This window comes from Pelophylax lessonae (assembly GCF_965119305.1).
Source record: "Pelophylax lessonae genome assembly, chromosome: 1".
NCBI classification, from domain to species: domain Eukaryota; kingdom Metazoa; phylum Chordata; class Amphibia; order Anura; family Ranidae; genus Pelophylax; species Pelophylax lessonae.
In genome coordinates, this window is record NC_138768.1 from 478,362,448 (window position 1) to 478,384,135 (window position 21,688).

At 44.0% G+C, this 21,688-nt stretch overlaps 2 protein-coding genes across 13 annotated transcripts in view; both read right to left on the bottom strand.

Moving 5' to 3' along the window:
- The window catches only part of LOC309544492 (uncharacterized protein), a gene marked incomplete at both ends in the record, with an annotated part of 28,064 nt that extends 12,574 nt beyond the window's left edge, over window positions 1-15,490 (bottom strand). The window contains 3 exons of the mRNA XM_082243399.1: window positions 14,160-14,427; window positions 14,506-14,640; window positions 15,244-15,490. Of these exons, the coding sequence (XP_082099525.1) occupies window positions 14,160-14,427; window positions 14,506-14,640; window positions 15,244-15,490 (650 nt within the window). The remainder of the gene's footprint in view (window positions 1-14,159; window positions 14,428-14,505; window positions 14,641-15,243) is intronic.
- Window positions 1-21,688, bottom strand: part of PTPRS (protein tyrosine phosphatase receptor type S) — a 540,344-nt gene that overhangs the window by 515,204 nt on the left and 3,452 nt on the right. The window lies entirely within an intron of this gene.

The following is a 21,688-nucleotide window of genomic DNA, read 5'->3' on the forward strand; positions in this document are numbered from 1 at the left end:
CATTGGTTGAAATAGAGTTGCGTTGAGGCAGCAGTACTAGAGGTGATCAGTGGTCTCAGTACTAGGTGTGATTGCCAATAATCAAAACTAATGCTCAACCTAGTCCTGAAGAAGCAGGCATGGTCTGCATGTGTCAACATGAATGAATTGTTAGGAAATGCACTATGCACACGCTGGTGCGTAGATACGTTGTGATACACTATTACAACCCATCACAATGCTTGTTCTTTTTTTTTTTAAATTACACTTCATGTAACTCTTTGAACAGCACAATGCAACACATTGCTGTGTTACAAAAATGTATGTCGGCATCATTTTCTTACAATGCACACCAAAGCAGCCTCATTACTTTGACCAGACCCTATACAAACCATACAGGTTTGCTTTCTCTGTGTGGGGACTAAGTAGGGCAGTGGACTTGATGTGAACAATCCCTCAAAGGCAATTCTACATATTCTGATGTAGTCGAATGTACAATACACACAAACCATATCTAAATAGTGAAACAAATACAGATTTTAAGTACTTTCATTTATCTAAAGCCCAAACAAAGATCACATGGTCTTTAGCTACTTAAAGCATTGTGGGTATTTTGCATAATTAGAGAATGCAGAAAGTCCAGTGCTCTTCAGGAGCAAGCTAGGCATAAGACTTGTTAAAAACAAAGTAATTTACATAGACACAGCTGTAGGGGCTGTCCCACTGGTCCAATACCCCCCTGCTATCAGCATTCCCAACTCAGTTTGGTAGCAAGCAGTTAAAGTCCAAAAAACCCACAAGAGGGGCGGGGGCAGGGCGGCGACTGTCAGAGGACTCAGAGAAAGGAATTTTACGGTAAGATTTTACAAAAATTCAGTTTTCTCTTACGTCCTCTGACAGTCGCCGCCCACTCATACAGTCTTCACCAATGGGATGTCCCAAAGCAGTGTAGACATGAGGGGTGGGAAGCGCAACCGTCACAAAGGCAACGCAGCACCCAGGTCAGAGAAAGGAACCTTACCTGAACAGAAAGGTAAACCCTCTGGGTAACAGAAAAGCTCAACTGGAGCAAACAACCAAGGAAAGCAAATGAACAAAGGGGAAGCAACCCCAACAGCCAGGGACCTGCAAAACTAGGGCCCCCTTAAGGCACTGCCACACACAGAACTTTGCGGCCAAAGGAAGCATCAGCAGATGCCAGAACATCAAGTTTGTAGAATTTGGAAAAAGTGTGCACAGACGACCAAGTCGCAGCCTTGCACACCTGGGCCACCGAAGCCTGATGCCGGAAAGCCCAGGCCAGGACGCATTTACCGCTCTGGTAGAGTGCGCCTTGACAGGGAAGGGCGGTACCCATTCCCTAATCGAATAGGCCTGTACAATCGTCTGTCTGATCCATTTTGAAATGGTTGCCGCAGACGCAGCCATACCCTTCCGAGGTCCCTCAGGAAGGACAAAAAGAGAATCCGACTTTCTGAAGGATTCAGTGGACGACAGGTAGACCCTGATCGCCCGGACCACATCCAAGGAATGCAAGGCACACTCCTTAGGATGATTAGGGTTCGCACACAGCGAAGGTAAGAAAATATCCTCGTTAAGGTGAAAGTAAGAAACCACCTTAGGAAGGAAAGATTGGTTAGGTTGCAAGACCACCTTATCCCTATGAACCACCAAGTAAGGGGAGCGGCAAGACAAGGCCGCCAACTCCGACACTCTGCGAGCAGATGTGATAGCCACCAGAAAGGCAACCTTTTTTGTCAGCAGAGGCAGAGAAATTTCCCTGATGTTTTCAAAGGGAGGACGTTGCAAAACGGACAGGACCAAGTTTAGGTCCCAAGGAGGTAAAGGTGCCCTCCGAGGAGGAGCCAAATGACGCACACCTTGAATAAAGGTGCGTATCAACGAATTAGATGCCAAAGGGCGCTGAAAAAGGATGGCCAGTGCAGATAACTGGCCCTTAATAGTGGTCAGCGCAAGACGCTGGTCCACACCAGATTGGAGGAAGGCCAACACCCTCGCCACCGAAAAGGAGCGAGAATGGATGCCCCTGGATTCACACCAGGCAAAATAAGCCTTCCAAGTACGGTAATAGATCTTACTGGATGAGGCCTTCCTAGCCTTGAGCAGGGTAGGAATGACCGCCAACGAGAGACCCCGATCTCTTAAAACCTGGCTCTCAACAGCCACGCCGTTAAAGCCAGCGACCGTAAAGCAGGATGGAAGATCGGCCCTTGAGACAGCAGATCGTCCTATAAGGGGAGTCGCCACGGAGGCTCGACGACCAGTTGTATGATGTCCGCGTACCAAGACCGGCACGGCCAGTCTGCGGCCACCAGAATCACCAACTTCGGTTCCGAAACCAACCTGCGAAGGAACCTGGACAACAACTGAATTGGGGGAAGGCATAAATCAGGCGATAGTGATGCCAAGGCACCACCAGCGCATCCGAGACGTCTGCCAGAGGGTCGCGCGTTCTTGCCACGAACCTTCCCACCTTCTTGTTTAGCCGAGATGCGAACAGATCCACATCTGGGGTTCCCCATCGTGCACACAGCATCCGGAACACCTCCGGGTATAGGGACCATTCTCCCTGATCCAGGGTCTGGCGGCTCAGATAGTCGACCTGCCAATTCTCCACACCCAGAATGTGAACCACCGAAAACGCCGGGACATGAGTCTCGGCCCAAGCCAGAATCTCTGTCACTTCCAGGGCCGCCCGGGCACTCCTGGTGCCCCCTTGGTGATTGATGTAGGCCACCGCAGTGGCGTTGTCCGTCTGCACCCGCACAGGGCAACCCCGAAGCTGATCCGACCAACGGAACAAGCACAGCCTGATCGCTCGCAGTTCCAAGATGTTTATCGGCAGGGAGGACTCCTCCGCCGACCAAGTGCCCTGGGCAGACAGAATGCCCAGCACGTCACCCCAGCCCGACAGGCTGGCATCCATGGTGACAACAAAGATTCCCCCCCCTCAGAGCCGGGGACTGAAGCCACCAGAGGAGATCTACTCTGACGTGGTGGCTCAGAGATATCCTCCTTTCCAAGGATTGAGGAATCCTGTCTCATCTGGCCAGCATCTCCGCTTGAAGAGATCGCGTGTGGAACTGTGCAAATGGTATCGCCTCGAAGGCCGATACCATCAACCCCAGGGACCGCATGCAGGTCAGGAGTGAAGAGGATTTGTTGTTCCTGAGGGACCCAACCTCGTTCTGCAGAGTTCGGAGCTTTTCCTCTGGCAGAAAGACTTTTGCTTGGGAAGAGTCCAGAACCATTCCCAGGTAAGGGAGACGAACAGAAGGCGACAAGGTCGACTTCTGCACGTTGATGGTCCACCCAAACTCTTGGAGCATCTGAACGGTAGTTGACAGATCGCGTAAGAGGCTCGGGCTGGCACTCGATCTTAACAGGAGATCGTCCAGATACCCCAAGATCGCAATCCCATGTGCCCACAACAGGGCCAGCACAGGGGCCAGCACTTTGGTAAACACCCTTGGAGCCGAAGCGAGACTGAAAGGCAATGCCACAAACTGATAGTGTTCCTCCGCAATTGGGAACTGGAGGAACCTCTGGTGACCCTCGAATATGGGGATGTGTAGATACGCATCCTTGAGATCGATGGAAGCCAGGAAATCTCCCGGGCTCAATGAGGCCACCATCGAATGGAGGGATTCCATGCGGAACCATGCGGAACTTCTGAACCCGCACAAAGCGGTTCAGAGCTTTCAAGTTCAGAATCGGACGGACCTTGCCCTCCTTTCTGGGCACAGTGAACAGATTCGAGTAAAACCCCCGAAACCTGTCCCGATGAGGTATCGGGACAACCACCCCCTGGGCGAGGAGACCCTGAACCGCCCGATGAAGATTGCGCAACCGATCTAGGGTCAAATGAAGATTTGAGGGAAAGAATCTGTCCGCTGGACGCGAAAGGAATTTGATCTTGTATCCTGATCGAATCATTTCCTGAACCCACCTGTCCGGAATCCGGAACAGCCATGGCTCTAGAAAACTGCGCAGACGTCCTCCCACCCCTGGAACAGGTGAGGCTGTCCCTTCGGGTTGAGGCGGCGGGACCTGCCGAGCCAGCGTGGCTTGGTTTCGGCTTGCCCGCCCAGGGCTTTTTCTGACCACCGTGGCCCTTAAAGGGTTTCCCCTTGTCCTGCGCCCTTAAGGCACGAAAGGACCCCTGATTTGGTTTAAAAGAAGGGCCGCGGAACACCTTTCCCTTGGGGTTCTGGGGCAGCAGAGTCCTCTTGCCCCCAGTGACCCCTTTAACCAATTCGTCCAGGGATTCCCCAAAGAGACGATTCTCCGCATAAGGAATGTCAGACACCGTCTTCCTGGAGGACTGGTCAGCCGACCAGCTCTTCAGCCATACCAGACGACGGGTCAGCACTGGTAACCCAGATAGCCGCGCTACTAGAGGAGCCTCATCCAAGGCTGCATCACACAGGTACAGAACCGCCTGACGCATCTGATCCACCATCTCCACAGAAGTCGGAGGGGCGGAATCCGCCTCTAGAGTGCGTTTGAGCACCCAGGCCCAATCAGCCACAGCCTGAGAAACCATAACAGAGGCGAAGATGGGCTTCAGCAAGGAACCCGCCACCGTATAAGCGTGGCAAGCCAGAGATTCCACCCGCCTGTCTGTGGGGTTCCTAAACACCGGAGAATCCTCCGAGGGCATAAGAGTGGCCTTGTTCAACCTGGACACAGTATGATCCACTTTAGGGGACACAGTCCAGCGCGAATCCGTAGGAGACGCGAAAGGGTAACGGAACCAAAACCGTTTTGGTACCACAAAAGGTCGTTTTAAATTACGCCATTGTTCGTTCACCGTTTCGTGAAACTCAGCGGGACAGGAAAAACACCGCTAGAGGACTAAGAAGGTTAGGTCTAAGGAAAAATGGTTGCCTATGCAGAAGAATGGGAGGCTCCGGGAAAATGGCCGCCGAACATGTGCAAAAAGAAAACACCTTGCCACACACAAGATGGCGCCCGGAGGCGCCAAAACACTACAGAGAGGAGCTGCAGAAGTGCCCACAAGTGAGGCCAAAGCAGCTACCCACACCTAAAATGGCGGTCCCACGGTTTTTACACCACAGCGGTCCGCCCCACCATGACTGTACCCCCAAAATACACTGACAGTGCGGACAGGGTTAGGGACACCCACACAGCATAACATGCTCAGAAGCCCCCGCAGGGACCGGGAGGAATGCGAGCCCCGGACACAGACATGAGGGGAGACACAGCAGAATGTAATCCCCAGACAGAGGCCCCACACAGAGGTTTTACTTACCGCATTAAAAGAGGTGGGTGCCTCCAGAGCGCGGGAACCCCCCACCCCAGATGGTGGGGGGCCGCCAGCCAAGAAGAGGATGCGTCTCACGGTCAGAACCGCATGTTGAGGCATCCCAGCGTGGTAGCCACCTCGCGGGCTTGTGCCCCTGAGGACAGGGGCAGGTCGTTTGCGAGGCCAGGGCGCACACATAGCCTGCTAAACGCTCAATGGCGGGCTGGGATTCCCTAAGATCCTCTGTCCTGAAATGTCAGGACGACCAGTCCGATTCCCGTAGTCTTCCGGAGAACTGACTAACTAAGCGCATAACAAATAAAAAGCTAGTAGTGCAAAGAAAAACACATTGCAGAAAATAAAAGTATTAAAGTAGAAGAAAGGCTGAGACCGTAGCCCCAGCACAGGGATAGCCTATCTTACTCCTTAACTAGGCAGAAGACAAACTGAGTTGGGAATGCTGATAGCAGAGGGGTATTGGACCAGTGGGACAGCCCCCTACAGGTGTGTCTATGTAAATGACTTTGTTTTTAAAAAGTCTTATGCCTATCTTGCTCCTGTGGATAAGAGGTCAATACCCATTGGTGAAGACTGTATGAGTGTGCGACGACTGTCAGAGGATGTAAGAGAAAAGCTTTTTTATATGCAAGGGTTAATTTATTCCAAGGTAGATTTATATATTTCAGAAGTAATAGGCCATAGCTAGGTTCAAGATTTAGTTTTATTCAGAGTGAACACAATGTTTATACGACTAAAGTATAGGCTCAATAGCTTGTAGGATATGTGGGAAAATTGACATTCAGAAAGCTTGCATTAGAAAACAAAATAAAACACTGAGGGAAAAGTCTGAGGGAGTCTGTAAACCACTTGCCTAACTGGGACATTTTTCTTCTTTTTTTTGCACACGTGTTGAAACCCCAAATATATTTTCTTAAAGCAAAGGCCTTGTAGAAGATAAAACAAGTAGTGGCTGGTGAAATTCTTTTATTTTACACAATACTTGTGCAATTGTTTATTAAACATACTTTTAGGAAGAAACAGGAATTTAGACTTGCCTGTAAATTCCATATTTTGGAATACAATACAAGAGACAGGCTGAATATTCATAGACTATGGGTAATTCAGGTAATTGGACACAAGCAAAGCTTTTGAGGAAATTCTCCCTGGGCGCCTCCTCTACAACCCTACCCCACTCAGTGAGTACTCCGGTTTGAAGCAAGCAAAGCAGAGTAACCAAGGAATTGAAGTTACGGTGTCCTGTGTCCTGGACTGTACTTCAAGATATGGAACTTACAGCCAAGTCAAAATTTATTTTACCTTAATCATATAGTACAGGACACAGGTTGAGTATTTATAGACTCTGGGACATCCCCAAGCAATGAATGAGAAAGGTTGGAAACACCTAGGCAAACAGAACTGTCAATAGGCCCAACAGCGAGGGTTTACAGAGCCAACTACAGAGTGCTGCTGCAAGAACCTTGCAGCTAAAAGCCGCATCTACATAACACTGGACATCCATCTTGTAAAACGTTAAAAATGTATGAACAGAGGATCAACTAACAAAGCTGGATCCCAAAAAACCCTAGTGATGGAACGTCCAGGAAACACCAAATTATCTGGTGAAGTGGGCACGTACAGTAAATGCAAAGGCAGAGTTGTTTCCGTCATAGTGTAAACTCTAGCAATCAGTTGTCTTATCCATCGAGCAATGGTGGATTTAAAAGCAGGCTGTCCCTTGAAAGGTCCTAAAGATATGAAAAATAGGGAGTCAGTCTTCCTGACAGAAGCTGTAGCTTTGAGATAAATTCTGATGGCTTCAATTATCTCCAGGTAAGAAAGAATAATTTCCTTTAGGTGCTTTGGGGAAGGGCACAAAGATCTTCACTGAGGTGAAAGACTGATACCACCTTAGAAGGAAAGGATGGTTTTGTGCATGAGATTACCTTGTCATTGGAAAGAATGTAGAACAGCTCCTTACATGAGAACCGCAAGCTCAGAGACACAGACGCAATTGGCAATCAAAAAGGCCATTTGACAGGAGAAGTTATCTAAGGGGAATATCCGTGATGGATTTAAAAAGTGATTTCTGCAGGGCAAAAAAAACTACGTTGTGGTTCCAAGGAGGCCTAATCTGAGATACACCATGAATAAAGGTTTGGATAAGGGAGAGCAAAGCAAGAGGTTTTTGAAAAAGAATGGACAAGGCTGAAGCCTGTCCTTTCCAAATACTTAGAACAATGTTATGGTCAAGCCCTGCTTGTAGGAAGGACAAAATGAGAGGCAGAGTAATCACTTTCTAGAAGTGGCTTTTCTTGCTTTTAGCAAGGTAAAAATGAGAGTCAGAGATGCCTTTGTCTCTTAAGACCTGGACTTCAACAGCCATGCCTTAAAAGCTTGTGACCGAGAATCAGGATGGAATACAGGGCCCAGAGTAAGCAGGTCTAGCCAGTTGGGGCGAGGCCAGGGATCATCACCTAGGAGTCCGTAGTCAGTAGTCAGTCAGTAGTACTATGTTCCCCTGGGCCAGTTTTGTGCAATGAGAATTACCAGGTTCTTCTCCTGCTCTGTTTTTTGGAGCGAACAAGGGAGAATTCACACTGAAGGAAAGGCATAGATTAGCCTGAACTTAGACAGGGGAATTGTAAAGGCATTCAATACCAGTATTAGAGGATCCTTGGTCCTGGCCACAAGTAGAGGTAAGTGTGTTATTTAATCTGGAGGCTAGCATATCTACATCCACAGTCTCCTATCTCTGATATATCAGGTAGAAGATGTTGGGGTTAAAAGCCCATTCCCAGCAAACGACCCCGCATTGCCCTCAATAAGTTTAGCCTATCCAGAAGCGAAGGTGGCATTGACTTCCCTGATATAAGAAAGTATAATTTGTCTTGTCTCCTCCGGATAGCATTGGACTGGATATCTCAGACCTCTCGTTATTCCAATTTTACTCTGGAGTCTGAAATGTCCAAACCATTCTCCCTATCTGCACTTTTCCATGTCAAATTGGTGATCATGCGGCCAGAGCTCCACCACAATCTTATATTGAGAGACACTAGTATAGCCTGGAGAGAAATACGTAAATGTCTTCGACTACCTTTATCCATCTCTAAATACCTCCCTATAAGGGGGCATCCCGACTTTCCACCGGGCATGGACCTGAAGGCATTTTGACTATGGGAACTTAGAAGCCTACGGACCTTTGCGGACTTATGTGACCCAATCACAGGATCTCCTCACCCTAACCAGGTTCTTCTTGGAAAATATAATCTTCCTGCTTCACATACCTTTTTCCTGTCTCAATGTCTCCATTTTATACGCTCCTCCCACCAGGAACCTAGAAGCAGGTTCAAAAGGTCTCTTATAGACACCCCGTTAGAGTCTGGAAACTTCAGCATTTCACACATATACAAACCATTTTTGAACTCTTGTCCATCAGCTCTCGCTGACTCCACTGCCTCCAATTGGTTAAAAGACTTCCCAGGAGAGAACGTCCTCTCCAAAATCTTTCAGGGCTACCGGTCCACGATTCAACTAACTCCTAATGAAGTCTGGAAGGAAACCCAGCTGAAAATTCTTCACCGCGCCCATATTCCGTTTTTGTCGCATAAGTTCAACCCCACCTCTAGTAAGTGTCCAATGTGCAAAGCCGAGAGACCCTCTTTAACTCACAAATTCTGGTCAGGCTCCTATATATCATCGTTCTGGGATCAGGTACTGAACTTCATTCACAGCATCACCCTGCTTCAACTGCCCAAGGACCCGATGCTTTTGATCTTTGGATACTGGGACAAACGCCTACAACTATGGTCAAGTTCATCCTATTCCCCACCGCAAATTTGGATCCTTACTGTTTTATTGGTGGCCAGGAGGGTAATTTTAACTCAATGTATTTCTTCCACATGCCCTTCTATTCCTCAACTACAAAGAGAGCTCACCAATCTCTTACGCAAGGACTGCATCAACACAGACTTTAATTCTTCTTCATCTCAAAGTCGATTTTTCAAGAAATGGAAGACCTACCTATCGTCATCTTCGAGAACTTCGGAACTATGGGACATTTTTACATCATTCTCCTACAAGGACCTGTCTTTGGTCAACTTCCAAGGGCCCCCCCCCCCCCCGGAGAGGGGTCATTGAGTTCTGACCGATCTTCTATCCCCCATACCACCCCCTCCCCCTTCACCCCCCTTATGATTGTGCTAGATAAGCTGCTTCAATTTTCACCTCATGCACTTCTACAGTTTTACCTGGTAGAGGGGTGTTCGCACCCCTATTCTCTATGCCACATAGTGGATATTCCCCATCTTGATCTTTTGTTGTGCTGTGTTAATTAAAATGTTGACATCTATATGGTTTGTTGTATCCATATGTCGATCTTTGTATTGCAATAAAAATTTTAAATAAAAAAAAAAGCCCATTCCCCTTAGTTCAGGCAGTGGCAATGCGCTTTCCGGTTGTCCACTCATAGGACATGGACCAAAGAGATCGCTGAACAGCAGTGTTAATTTTGATGTCAAATTTTGATTTAGTTTTAGAAATAGTCTTTTGACTAAAATGCCATTTTAGTTTTAGTCATATTTTAATTGAGTTGTTTTAGTTTTAGTCATATTTTAGTTTTTAAGTATTGCTGAGTAATGAGGTGGATTTTCTGGTCTATGACCTTTTTCTACACCGCATACCTAAAATATAGTATTTCATTTTACTCAAAGTATATTGGGATTTTTATGGTGCCAAGACATAATTTTTTCTTTAAAAATATATACATTTTATTTTACACACATTAAAAACACGTTTAAAGAAAATATATACATTATCCATATACAGCAAACCACAACAGTTAGTTGTTTCTTCCGTATAGGCTAGGCTGTTATTCTTCTACATGTTTCGCCGACAACGGCTCCTTCTGGAGGAGGTGTTGCCCAATTCTAATATATACAGTATGCTGCATTTAAACATACATGCATGAGAAAATTTCATATAATTTTATACAGAAAAATTCTTTTTTCAAAAAATCTGTATATACTATACTCAGAGATGTATAGTAACTAAGTAGAACTACTTCACTACTGTACTTAAGTACCGAAAGGCGGTATCTGTACTTTCCTAGAGTAGAATTTTTTTCTCCTACTTCCACTTTTACTTCACTACATTTTTTCAATTATTTCAATACTTCTACTCCAATATTTTTCTTTTGTGCTTCATAGTTACTTATTATAAAAATTACGACTGCCAGAACAGTAGATGGCAGGTTTCATGAAGCTCAAAACATGTGTATTATCAGCGCATATGAAAATAAATGCTACTGTATGTATAAATAAAAGCTGCATTTGAAATAATAAAAAACAATATGATGTTCAAACTTTTGACTTCTTTATTTAATAACTACATAACACAGTACTTGTACTTTTACTTTCAGTACTTGAGTAGCAATTTTTTTTAAAAAACTACTTGCAATACTTAAGTACAAAAAATGTTGAATACTTTAGTACTTCTACTCAAGTCACTTTTTGATCGAGCACTTCCACTTCTACTCAAGTCACTTTTTGATCGAGCACTTGTACTTTTACTCAATTATGGGTTTCGAGTACTTTATACAACTCTGACTATACTATATACACACACACACAAATATATATATATATATATATATATATATATATATATATATATATATATATATATATATATATATCTTAAGCATCTTCCTATATCTTAAGACGTCTCGCTGCGATTCTGACATTGGTAGACTTGGTCAGAGTCTTTTCTGAGATCTCTTCTGTCGTGCGCCGACTCATTGTGTCTTCCTCCTTGTTTTATTAGAAGTAAGGACTGTTTATTTGTGGACAAGGACTGAGGTAAGCATGACTTTGGGAAGGCACTATATAAATATATATATATATATATATATATTTATATAGTGCCTTCCCAAAGTCATGCTTACCTCAGTCCTTGTCCACAAATAAACAGTCCTTACTTCTAATAAAACAAGGAGGAAGACACAATGAGTCGGCGCACGACAGAAGAGATCTCAGAAAAGACTCTGACCAAGTCTACCAATGTCAGAATCGCAGCGAGACGTCTTAAGATATAGGAAGATGCTGAAGAAAAAAGGGGGTCTCACTACTTATAATATATAGACAGACCAGATAATTAAATCAGAAGTCAGCAGGTATACGAAAAATATATGATCCAACTCTTGCAAAATAATCCGATTCCTTTAAAATCCTTAAAAAAATCCCTATATCTGTCTGAGGTGTATGAAGGTGGGAAGTAAATCCTACTTTTAGACAACTTTCATCAGGTAGGGAGGCTTTGGGTGACATCAGCTTCCGGTTGGACGGCCGTAACTGGAAGTACCCGGGAATCAACACCGCAAGAGTGCGGCAACATTATATCGTTTTTGCCTATACCATTCGTTTTAAATGTGAGACAGTTTTTACATGCTTCACGATTGGGGATTATTCTCTTTTTCTGGGACACACTGGTACCGTTTGGAGATAATCTGGAACCGATAACTGTGGAGTACAGAGTGGAGGTTGGAGTATCCCTTGCTGAAGAACCCAGCAGTACACCCCTAGGGGAGAGACCAGCTTAAAGCGCCTATTAAGGCGCAGTGAGGTGAGCGGCCACTGCGCCTATACTATCACGGCTCACTCTGGATCACAGCGCGGGATATTCACAATAGTGCCTTAGAAAATCACTAATGCCTCGTTTCCACTGAGCGGAACGGTTCGGATCGGGACAGATCGGCAGGCTGATAATGGTCCGGTCTATTCAGTTGAGCGTTTCCACTGGAAGTCGGACCTCTAGGGTCCATGCGGGGCGTACACCAAATGCCTAGCGTTGCGGCGTGGCGTCACACTAGTGCGACAACAGACGTGACGCTACAACAACAACAACAATGGAGGTCATCCAGCAGCTCGTCTTTGCTCTACTTGGCTTTTGGTTCTTAGTAATCAAAATACATGCCACACAGTGTGAGAGAAGGTTACGAGCGGCAAAGCGAAACACAGCAGAAAAGAGAAGAAAACTTTTGGCTTGGGTCTTGAGTCAGGAGGAGAAGTACACCTTTGTGCGGCAAAGACAAAGACGGCAGCGTTATAGGGTAAGCAACATTATGCCAATTGTCATTTATTTCTACCCGTATTAAAAAGTAAAATAATACAGAATATGACAAAATCTAATATAAGATGGGAAGGATATACAGTACATATGTACTTAACAACATTCATGTTGCACACGTATGTAAACATGCACATTTGAAGTATTAAATCAAATGCATAACAAATCATTAGTAGTATAATGAGTATTTATGTATAAGGTGTAATACTTCAAATGTGCATGTTTACATACGTGTGCAACATGTATGTTGTTGAATACATAATGTACTGTATATCCTTCCCATCTTATATTAGATCTTTGCAGATTCTGTATTTTTTTATTTATGTATAAGGTGTAATACTTGCAATGTGTACTCATTGCTCACTTTTATACATGATGCTATCTGACCTTGTAAAATATAGTATGTTGTATTAATATGTTTTTATTATTTGTGATATGGTAACATCTGCGTTTTCTTCTTTTAAAGATGCTTCTCCTTTTGTCAAAGCAGCGCCGCCGACCAGTCATTTGGGCTCTCCCCCGTGCCAATGAGTGGTGGGATGTGACCGTCCCAGGATTCACACACACACAGTGGGTGCACAATTTCCGAATGTCGGAGGAAACCTTTTCATACCTTTGTGCAAGGCTACGTCCAGCGATGGAGAAGCAAAGCACAAACTTCCGAGCCAGTTTGCCAGTGAGGAAAAGAGTAGCCATTGCACTGTGGAAGCTGGCTACCAACAGTGAATACAGAAGTATAGGTCATCTTTTTGGTGTCAGTAAATCATCAGTGTGCCGTTGTGTGCAGGACTTCTGTAAGGCTGTCTGCACATCGCTAGCTCCTGAAATTGTTCATTTTCCAGACAGGGAAAAGCTTAAAGACATGGCTGACTACTTTGAAAACAGGTGGGGTCTTCCACAGTGTGTTGGTGCTATTGATGGGTCACACATACCAATAATAGCACCACAAGAATACCACACTGACTACTTCAACAGAAAGGGCTGGCATTCCATCATCCTCCAGGGAGTGGTGGATGGAAAAGGACTATTCTGGAGTGTGAATGTTGGAAAACCTGGGAGTTTGCATGATGCTCGGGTTCTACGATTGTCCACATTTTGGGATTGGGTTGGGCAGGGAGGGCTGTACCCTCTTTCCACTAAGAACATTTGGGGGGTGAATGTTGGCTATTATGTGCTCGGGGACTCTGCCTACCCTTTACAAAATTGGCTCCTGAAACCATTTCCTGACAATGGCCGCCTGACACCAGAACAACAAACCTACAACAAGAAAACATCCAGGGCACGGGTCGTAGTTGAAAATGCTTTTGGAAGACTTAAAGGTAGGTGGCGGTGTCTTATGAAGAGGAATGACAGTGACATTCAACTTGTCAAATCCATGGTGCTTACTTGCTGTGCTCTTCACAATCTTTGTGAAAGTCATGGAGAAGACTTCCACCAGGATTGGAATACGTCTGCAGAAGAGCCAGTAAGGGTAATAGCACAGGATATTGAAGATGAGTGCAATGAAATACGTCAGGCTCTGATGCGTCACCTCAACACCTAATTTTTTACCATGATTGTTTTAAAGTTTTAATAAAGTTTTACATTAATGAATCAGACACACCCAAAGTCTCTTATAAAATCTCTTTTATTCAGCAACAAAAATATTCTTTCTATATTTTCTTACAAGTAAGAATTCAAAAAAATAAAACATTTTTACAAAACAAAACTGAAAAATTACCAAAAAACAAAGGGTACAGGTCCTGTGCTGGCTGACAGGCACTATTGCCTTGGCGGTGGCCTGGGATCACGACTGGCTCCCAGCACTTGAACAAGCTGCCCTAGGACACCAAGGAAGGCCTGGTTGAAGGTAGACAACTGCTCCATCTGCTGCCGGGCAATCTCAGCCTCCTGGCGCATAGCTTCCTGGGCATCCTGACGCAGTGCCTGAAACCACCGCTCAGAAAGGGTCTCCATCCTTTCCTGTTGTCTTTCCTCTACTGCCCTCATATCATCAATAACTGTGCGCAGATCCAGCTGCAACCGTCTCCTTTCACCTGGAATATACAAAATACCAGAATATTGATTTAAGAAAATGCACAATTATAACTTTCACTCTGATCATAATGTCTTACCTGTGTGACGTGGTGCATTTGGCGTACTCTGTGGTAGGCTTGGTGTTGACACAATCGTACTGGTGCTGCTGAAAGATGTCGATGGACCATCGTCTGAAAAGTTAGAGGTATCATTGGAGAGTCCATCCACAGTATCTGAAAATGCACATATCAAGGGTTTTATACACAAACGAGAAGAAGACACAGTGTACTATCTTATGGCAGTTATCATCAGGTAGTAAACAATGGGATGCAGAGTGGGTAAAAAAATGAGATGCCTATACTCTTCTGTACAGGTATTTAAATAAAAAATAATGGAACTATATCAGTTTAAAGGCTAAGGTACAATGAGAGCATCAGAAATCTCCATTATCTTTTCTACAGTTGTCTTTTTTCTCAAAAATAGGGGCTGGTTTATACAGACAGTACATTTCCCTATCCATTCTGAGATTAACTTTACTTGGTTAAAGTGCACTGTGGCTGCTTGAAATCATGCATGATAGCCTTTAATAGTATTTTTATGCATATTCAGCCCCCATTGATATTATCAAGCCCATACTAATTAAGCAAAACACCAGTCACGCATTTTTCATTAATTATACAAAACAGTGCAGCGCTACTCCCTACCATTTTCTTTCAGTCCACTGCACAAATACAATTACATTTTTGGTGCAGAGTTAATGGTTTTGTGCAGTTATTTTTTTTAAATGGTTAGCATAGGGAAAGCCAATGCCAAGCAGGAAAAAAAATAAAACTTACCAACAGGATCTATCATGGATTCGAGAAGTGCAGATGCAGATGAAGATGCAGAGTCCAGACCTCCTTCCCTGCCTTGGTTTGCTGGCCTATGCCCGTAAATGGCGTCCATGGCATCGTACCACTTCCAAGTACTTCGACTGTTTCCACTACAGCTGTTGGCATCCTTAATTTTTTTATATTGGCCTTTAAGCTTCTTAAGCTTTGCCCTACACTGACCCGACGTCCGTTCAAATCCCTCGGCTGCCATCCGCTGGGAAATATCTTTATACACCTTTTCATTCCTCACTGATCCATCAAGCTCACTCTGAATAACACTGTCCGCAATTATAGTAAGGAAAGTGGATAGTTCCTGAGTTGACCAGACCCTGCTGTTATTTGCAGGCATCCTTCTCCTATATCTGGACTGAGCTGCGCTTCCGTTTGACGACAGCAGTGACGTTTTCCTGTCCACCAATCAGTGGAATGTATCGTGTGACACCAGTAGCTCCGCCCTAACCGTACCGTACCATTTCCTATGGCCCTACATCTGAAGGAGGACCACGAATGGTGCGGTTTGGTTCGGTTGTATGGGCCACTTTCATAATGGAAACACCAAAAATAGCGTACCGTACCGAACCGATCCGAACCGTTCCGCTCAGTGGAAACGAGGCATAATTGTCACCTATTAATTGTGCACGGATGAACTTTATTTTTATCACTGCACGAACTGTATCCACCGTACACTGATCATCATTTGCACAAAGATTTGTTTATATATATATATACCTTTTATGCACATGGACTGTTGAGTGCACATAGAATTATTGATATATATTTATTTTTGATCACTGCACCAGATTGATATATGCACTTTAAATTATTTATCAGGAAAACACACGTATTTGTTTTAGATATTTATTGATATTTGATTATTTTATATTATTTATTGATTCATCATAGCACTTTATATATATATATTTATTTGGTCACACATGCACCATTTGTGAATTAGCCAACTATTACTGCGATTCAGTTGGCTGTTGCGAATATCGAGGTCATTTATCTTTATGTGTCGTTTTTAGAAAAGGAGGCTTTTTATTCTACTGGGAATTAATATTTTAGAATTTTTAATTAGTGTCAAGGAATCGGATTTGGATGTTTTTAAAGATTTGCATTATATATGTCGTCTTATACCTCCTTTGTTTATAGATTGACCTGATGAAAGTTGTCTACAAGTAGGATTTACTTCCCACCTTCATACACCTCAGACAGATATAGGGATTTTTTAAGGATTTTAAAGGAATCGGATTATTTTGCAAGAGTTGGATCATATATGTTTCGTATACCTGCTGACTTCTGATTTAATTATCTGGTCTGTCTATATATTATAAGTAGTGAGACCCCCTTTTTTCTTCAGCATCTTCCTATATCTTAAGACGTCTCGCTGCGATTCTGACATTGGTAGACTTGGTCAGAGTCTTTTCTGAGATCTCTTCTGTCGTGCACCGACTCATTGTGTCTTCCTTATTGTATTGGTATTTAGTGATTAATACTAGAGTTGGCTGCATATAGAATCGGATTGAATCCGAATCTCAGAGTCATTATTTATTTATTTATTCATTTATAATGAGCTGCGGCATATTAGAGGAATCCTCCCACTCGGATACATACGTGACAGCGCATTTATCACCCCACTATTTTTTACTTCTAATAAAACGTTGTCGTTGTTATCAGCTCTGATTTTCGAGTTCCAAGGTGGCACAACAACCGTAGAAGGAGTATTATGGACATGGCTTTAAAATAGTATATATGCACTCATTTTTGTATTTCATATATGTCTACATATTGTCATCTTTACAGATATTATGGTATCACTTACTGATGCTGTATGTTAATGTCAATTGCCCATATGGGAAGGAAAGGAGGCGCTAGACTTGTTCATATTACCATAGATTATAGGTGAGCTATCATGGGGTGCAGCTTAAAACAAATAGAATAAGAAAAGTAACATTACTAATGAATACACGCACGTTTCCAAGCTTCCATCTATCCCTCATAATTTCCTATACCTCCTACCGTGTATTGTGTATGGGTTGGTCTTATCGGCGTCCTCCGTGGCTCCAGCAATGGTACCGCCAGGCCACCAGCCTTATATACCCCTTCTGTTGGGTCGGCGTCTGACGTCACCAGCCGAACGCAGACACCAAGCTCACTCACTACGCATGCGTCTGCTCTCGGCGGAAATCACATCCACAACAAGCTGGCCAAATGGATAGCCCGCCGCTTCGGGGCGTCACAGCGTCATCCCTGGTCGTAAGTCAGGGGACAATACAGCATCCGAAAGGGAATTATCCCTCCATTGCTGCATACGTCTAGATCAGTGATGGCAAAACCTTGGCACCCCAGATGTTCCCATCTGGGAACATTCCCCATTTCCCCATTTCCCATGATGCTCAACTACACTGCAGAATGCATGAGCATCATGGGAAATGTAGTTTCAAAACATCTGGAGTGCCAGGGTTCCCAAACACTGGTCTAGATGGTCCATAACATAGCCCACTGACCTCTCCAAAAGGGGGATTGGATGGTATTACAGCAAATCTAGATGTATTTTGTTTGCTGGCCTGTATCCCGCCAATTGTGGATTAGGAATCCAAACACCACCTCGAAACTCAAAAATCAAAACTCAAAAATCAGAACTAAAATGCTAAATTAGAAGTAAGGACTGTTTATTTGTAGACAGGGACTGAGGTAAGCATGACTTTGGGATGGCACTATATATATATTTATATAATATATACTGTATTTATATACATACACATTTTTTTGGGGAAAAAAAGTTTTTCTGTATATGATAATTGTGTATAAAAATATATGAAATTTTCTCATGCATGTATGTTTATATACAACGTATGTATATAAGAATTGGGAAACACTCCTCCAGAAGAAGCCATTGTCAGCAAAACATGTAGAAGAACAACAGTATAGCATATACTGTAGAAACAACTAACTGCTGTGGTTTGCTGTATATGGATAATGAATATATTTTTTTTTAACATTTCTTTAATGGGTGTAAAATAAAATGTTTATTTTTTTAAAGAAAAAATTGTGTCTTGGCACCATTAAAAACCCAGTACACCATCCATATATGTCAGTAAGTGCCTGAGAAATTGTGAATGTGTGAGGAGCAATGCCTCATGGGACATGTAGTCCTGGGCAGGAAGTGAGGGGGTTCTAAAGGCAGAAGTTTTTTTTACTTTCCTATAGGGGCACTCTATACTATACTTTGCAGTATGCTATTGGGGCACTCTAAAGGCAGGAGGAAGCAGGAGCGTCAGTGGGGGACCCCAGAAGAGGAGAATTAGGGCTGCTCTGTGCAAAACTATTACATTACTATGTAAGAATAATGGAAAATGTACTATCAAATACTGTAATTTTCCTTTCCTGATGGACTCCATGGCAGCATACGTTTAGGTAGCCCCGTCGTTGCTCCTACCCCATAGTACCCCACTCCCATAAATTTTCAGGCTGAGCCAGAAGCCGCGTTCTGTAACTAGCCTACTTATGACTCTGGGAGGGAACTTCTGCTGCATTGAGTCGATCAGGAAAGGAAAATTATGGTAAGTATTTGATAGTAAATTTGTGCCCCCCCCGCCCAAAAAAAAACTGTATATTACATAGTTACATAGTAGGTGAGGTTGAATAAAGACAATAGTCCATCCAGTTCAACCTGTGTAGGTGTGTGTGGCTGTAATCATCTCACATATCCCTGAATGTTCTGTTCTTTGAGATTTACGTCTAATAGTCTTTTGAAATCCACCATACTACCCGCAGAAACCACTTCTTGTGGTAGAGAATTCCACAATCTTGTAGCCCTAACAGTAAAGAACCCCCCACGTTGCCTGAGGTTAAAAACGCTTCTCCTCTAATTGCATTGTGTGCCCCCGAGTCCTCATGCAATCCCTTCGACTGAACAGCTTTTTTTCTAAGCTGAGATCCCCATTGAGATATTTAAAAATTGCTATCATGTCCCCCCTCAGGTGTCTCTTCTCCAGGGAGAATAAATCAAGCGATTGGAGACGCTCTTCATAATCAAGGTCCTTCAGTCCCCTAATTAGTTTAGTTGCCCTTCTCTGTACTCTCTCCAGCTCCAACACATCCCTTCTGAGGACTGGCGACCAGAACTGGACAGAATACTCCAGATGCGGTCGGACCAGAGTTTTATAAAGTGGAAGGATTATAGTCTTATCTCTGGAAAACATCCCTTTCTTTATGCATGCTAATATTCTGCTAGCCTTGGTAGCCGCCGCTTGACATTGCAAGCTGTTGCCTAGTCTATCATCAACCAAGACTCCCAGATCCTTCTCCATTTTTGATTCCCCCAAGGGTTCCCCTCCTAACGTGTATTGTGCTTTAATGTTTCTAGTCCCCAAGTGCAAAACCTTACACTTCTCTACGTTAAACCTCATTTGCCAAGTCGTTGCCCACTCCGTTATTTTGTCCAGGACATTCTGTAGGATATCTGCGTCATGCTGTGCTGTTATTGCCCTGCCTAATTTTGTGTCATCAGCAAAAACTGATATCGAACTACTGATCCCCTCCTCAATGCTATTTATGAATAAATTTAACAAGGTTGGTCCTAGGACTGAGCCTTGGGGGACCCCGCTTACTACCTCAGACCAGTGTGAGTATGCGCTGTTTATTACCACCCTTTGGATACACCCTTTTAGCCAGTTCCGTATCCAAGAGCAAACCCTGCTGTCGATACCGGCAGACCTTATTTTATAAATTAAGCGCTTGTGGGGAACTGTATCAAACGCCTTAGCGAAATCTAGGTACACCACATCCACTGGTCTGCCCCTATCTAGCTCACAGCTCACCTCCTCGTAGAATATTAAGAGATTGGTTTGACAAGAACGCCCATTTGTAAACCCGTGCTGGTTACTACTGATGATGCTGTTGTCTTTAGCATATTCTACAATATAGTCCCTTATCATCCCCTCCAGAAGTTTACATACTACTGATGTCAGACTGACCGGCCTATAATTTCCCGGTATATGCCTCTGGCCCTTTTTGAATATCGGAATCACGTTTGCTTTCCTCCACTCCCCTGGTACATCTCCTGTCCTAATACTGTCCGCAAAGATCAGGAACAGTGGTCTGGATATAACCTTACTGAGTTCCTTGAGTACTCTCGGATGTACGCCATCCGGGCCTGGTGATTTGTTTGTGTTAAGTTTGTCCAGCCTTTCCCTGATTTCACCCTCTGTTAGCCATAGTGGCAAGTCCTGTGTATTACTACTAACCATACCATCATGGTCAGTGTACCCCTCCATTTCCTGTGTAAATACTGATGAGAAAAAAGCATTCAGCACGGTTGCTTTTTCAGTGTCCTCTGTAACCATCCTCCCATCATCGTTAATTATGTGTGCAATATGCTCTGCCCCAGTTTTTTTGCTGTTGATATACTTAAAGAATTTCTTTGGGTTTTTTTTACTATCCTCCGCTATTTGTCTCTCAAAGTCTATTTTAGCCATCTTGATTTCGTGTTTACACTTCTTATTTGCCTCCTTGTATTGGTCGAAAGCCGATACTGTGCCCTCTGATTTAGATTTCCTGAAGGCCAATTTTTTTCCCCTAATAAGTTTTTTAACGCTACGGTTTAGCCAGCCAGGTTTGGCTTTGTCTCTTCTAAATTTATTTCCCATAGGAATGCACTGCAAGATGCCTTTGCTTAATATGTTCCCAAAGCATTCCCATTTTTCCTCTGTGGTCAGGGATCCCAGGGTCTGGTCCCAGTTTACCCTTTCCATCAATGAGTACAATTTTGGAAAGTTTGCCCTTCTGAAGTTAAGGGTTCTTATGTTCCCCACTTGCCTTGCTATATTGCTATTTACGCTAAATGTGATCATCCTGTGATTGCTAGAGCCCAGGTTGTCCTGGACTCCTACCTCCGAGATTAGGTCTGGGTCATTAGTGATCAATAGATCCAGGACTGCATTTTCTCTAGTAGGAGAATCCACCAACTGTGACATGTAATTATCCTGTAAGGTTTCCGTGAATAGACGGGCCTTCTGTGAGTGTGTAGTCCCCTCTTCCCAGTCAATGTCGGGATAATTGGAGTCCCCCAATATGATGACTGATCCTAGCTTTGCCACTTTACCCAAAAGTGCTAAAATTTCCAGCTCTACCTCCTCCCCTTGTTTAGGTGGCCTATAGCAAACCCCCACAATTACTTTTCCCTTTTCTCCTTCCCTATGGAGTTCTACCCATACGGATTCTAACTCCGTACTCATCCCTTCCGTAATGTCACTCCTCTCAATCACCTTTACATTGTTCTTGACGTAGAGACATACCCCTCCCCCTCTTTTTCCTACCATGTCCTTCCGATACACCGAATACCCTTGGATATTGGCCAGCCAGTCATGTGAGGGGTCGAACCAAGTCTCCGCTATTCCCACAAGGT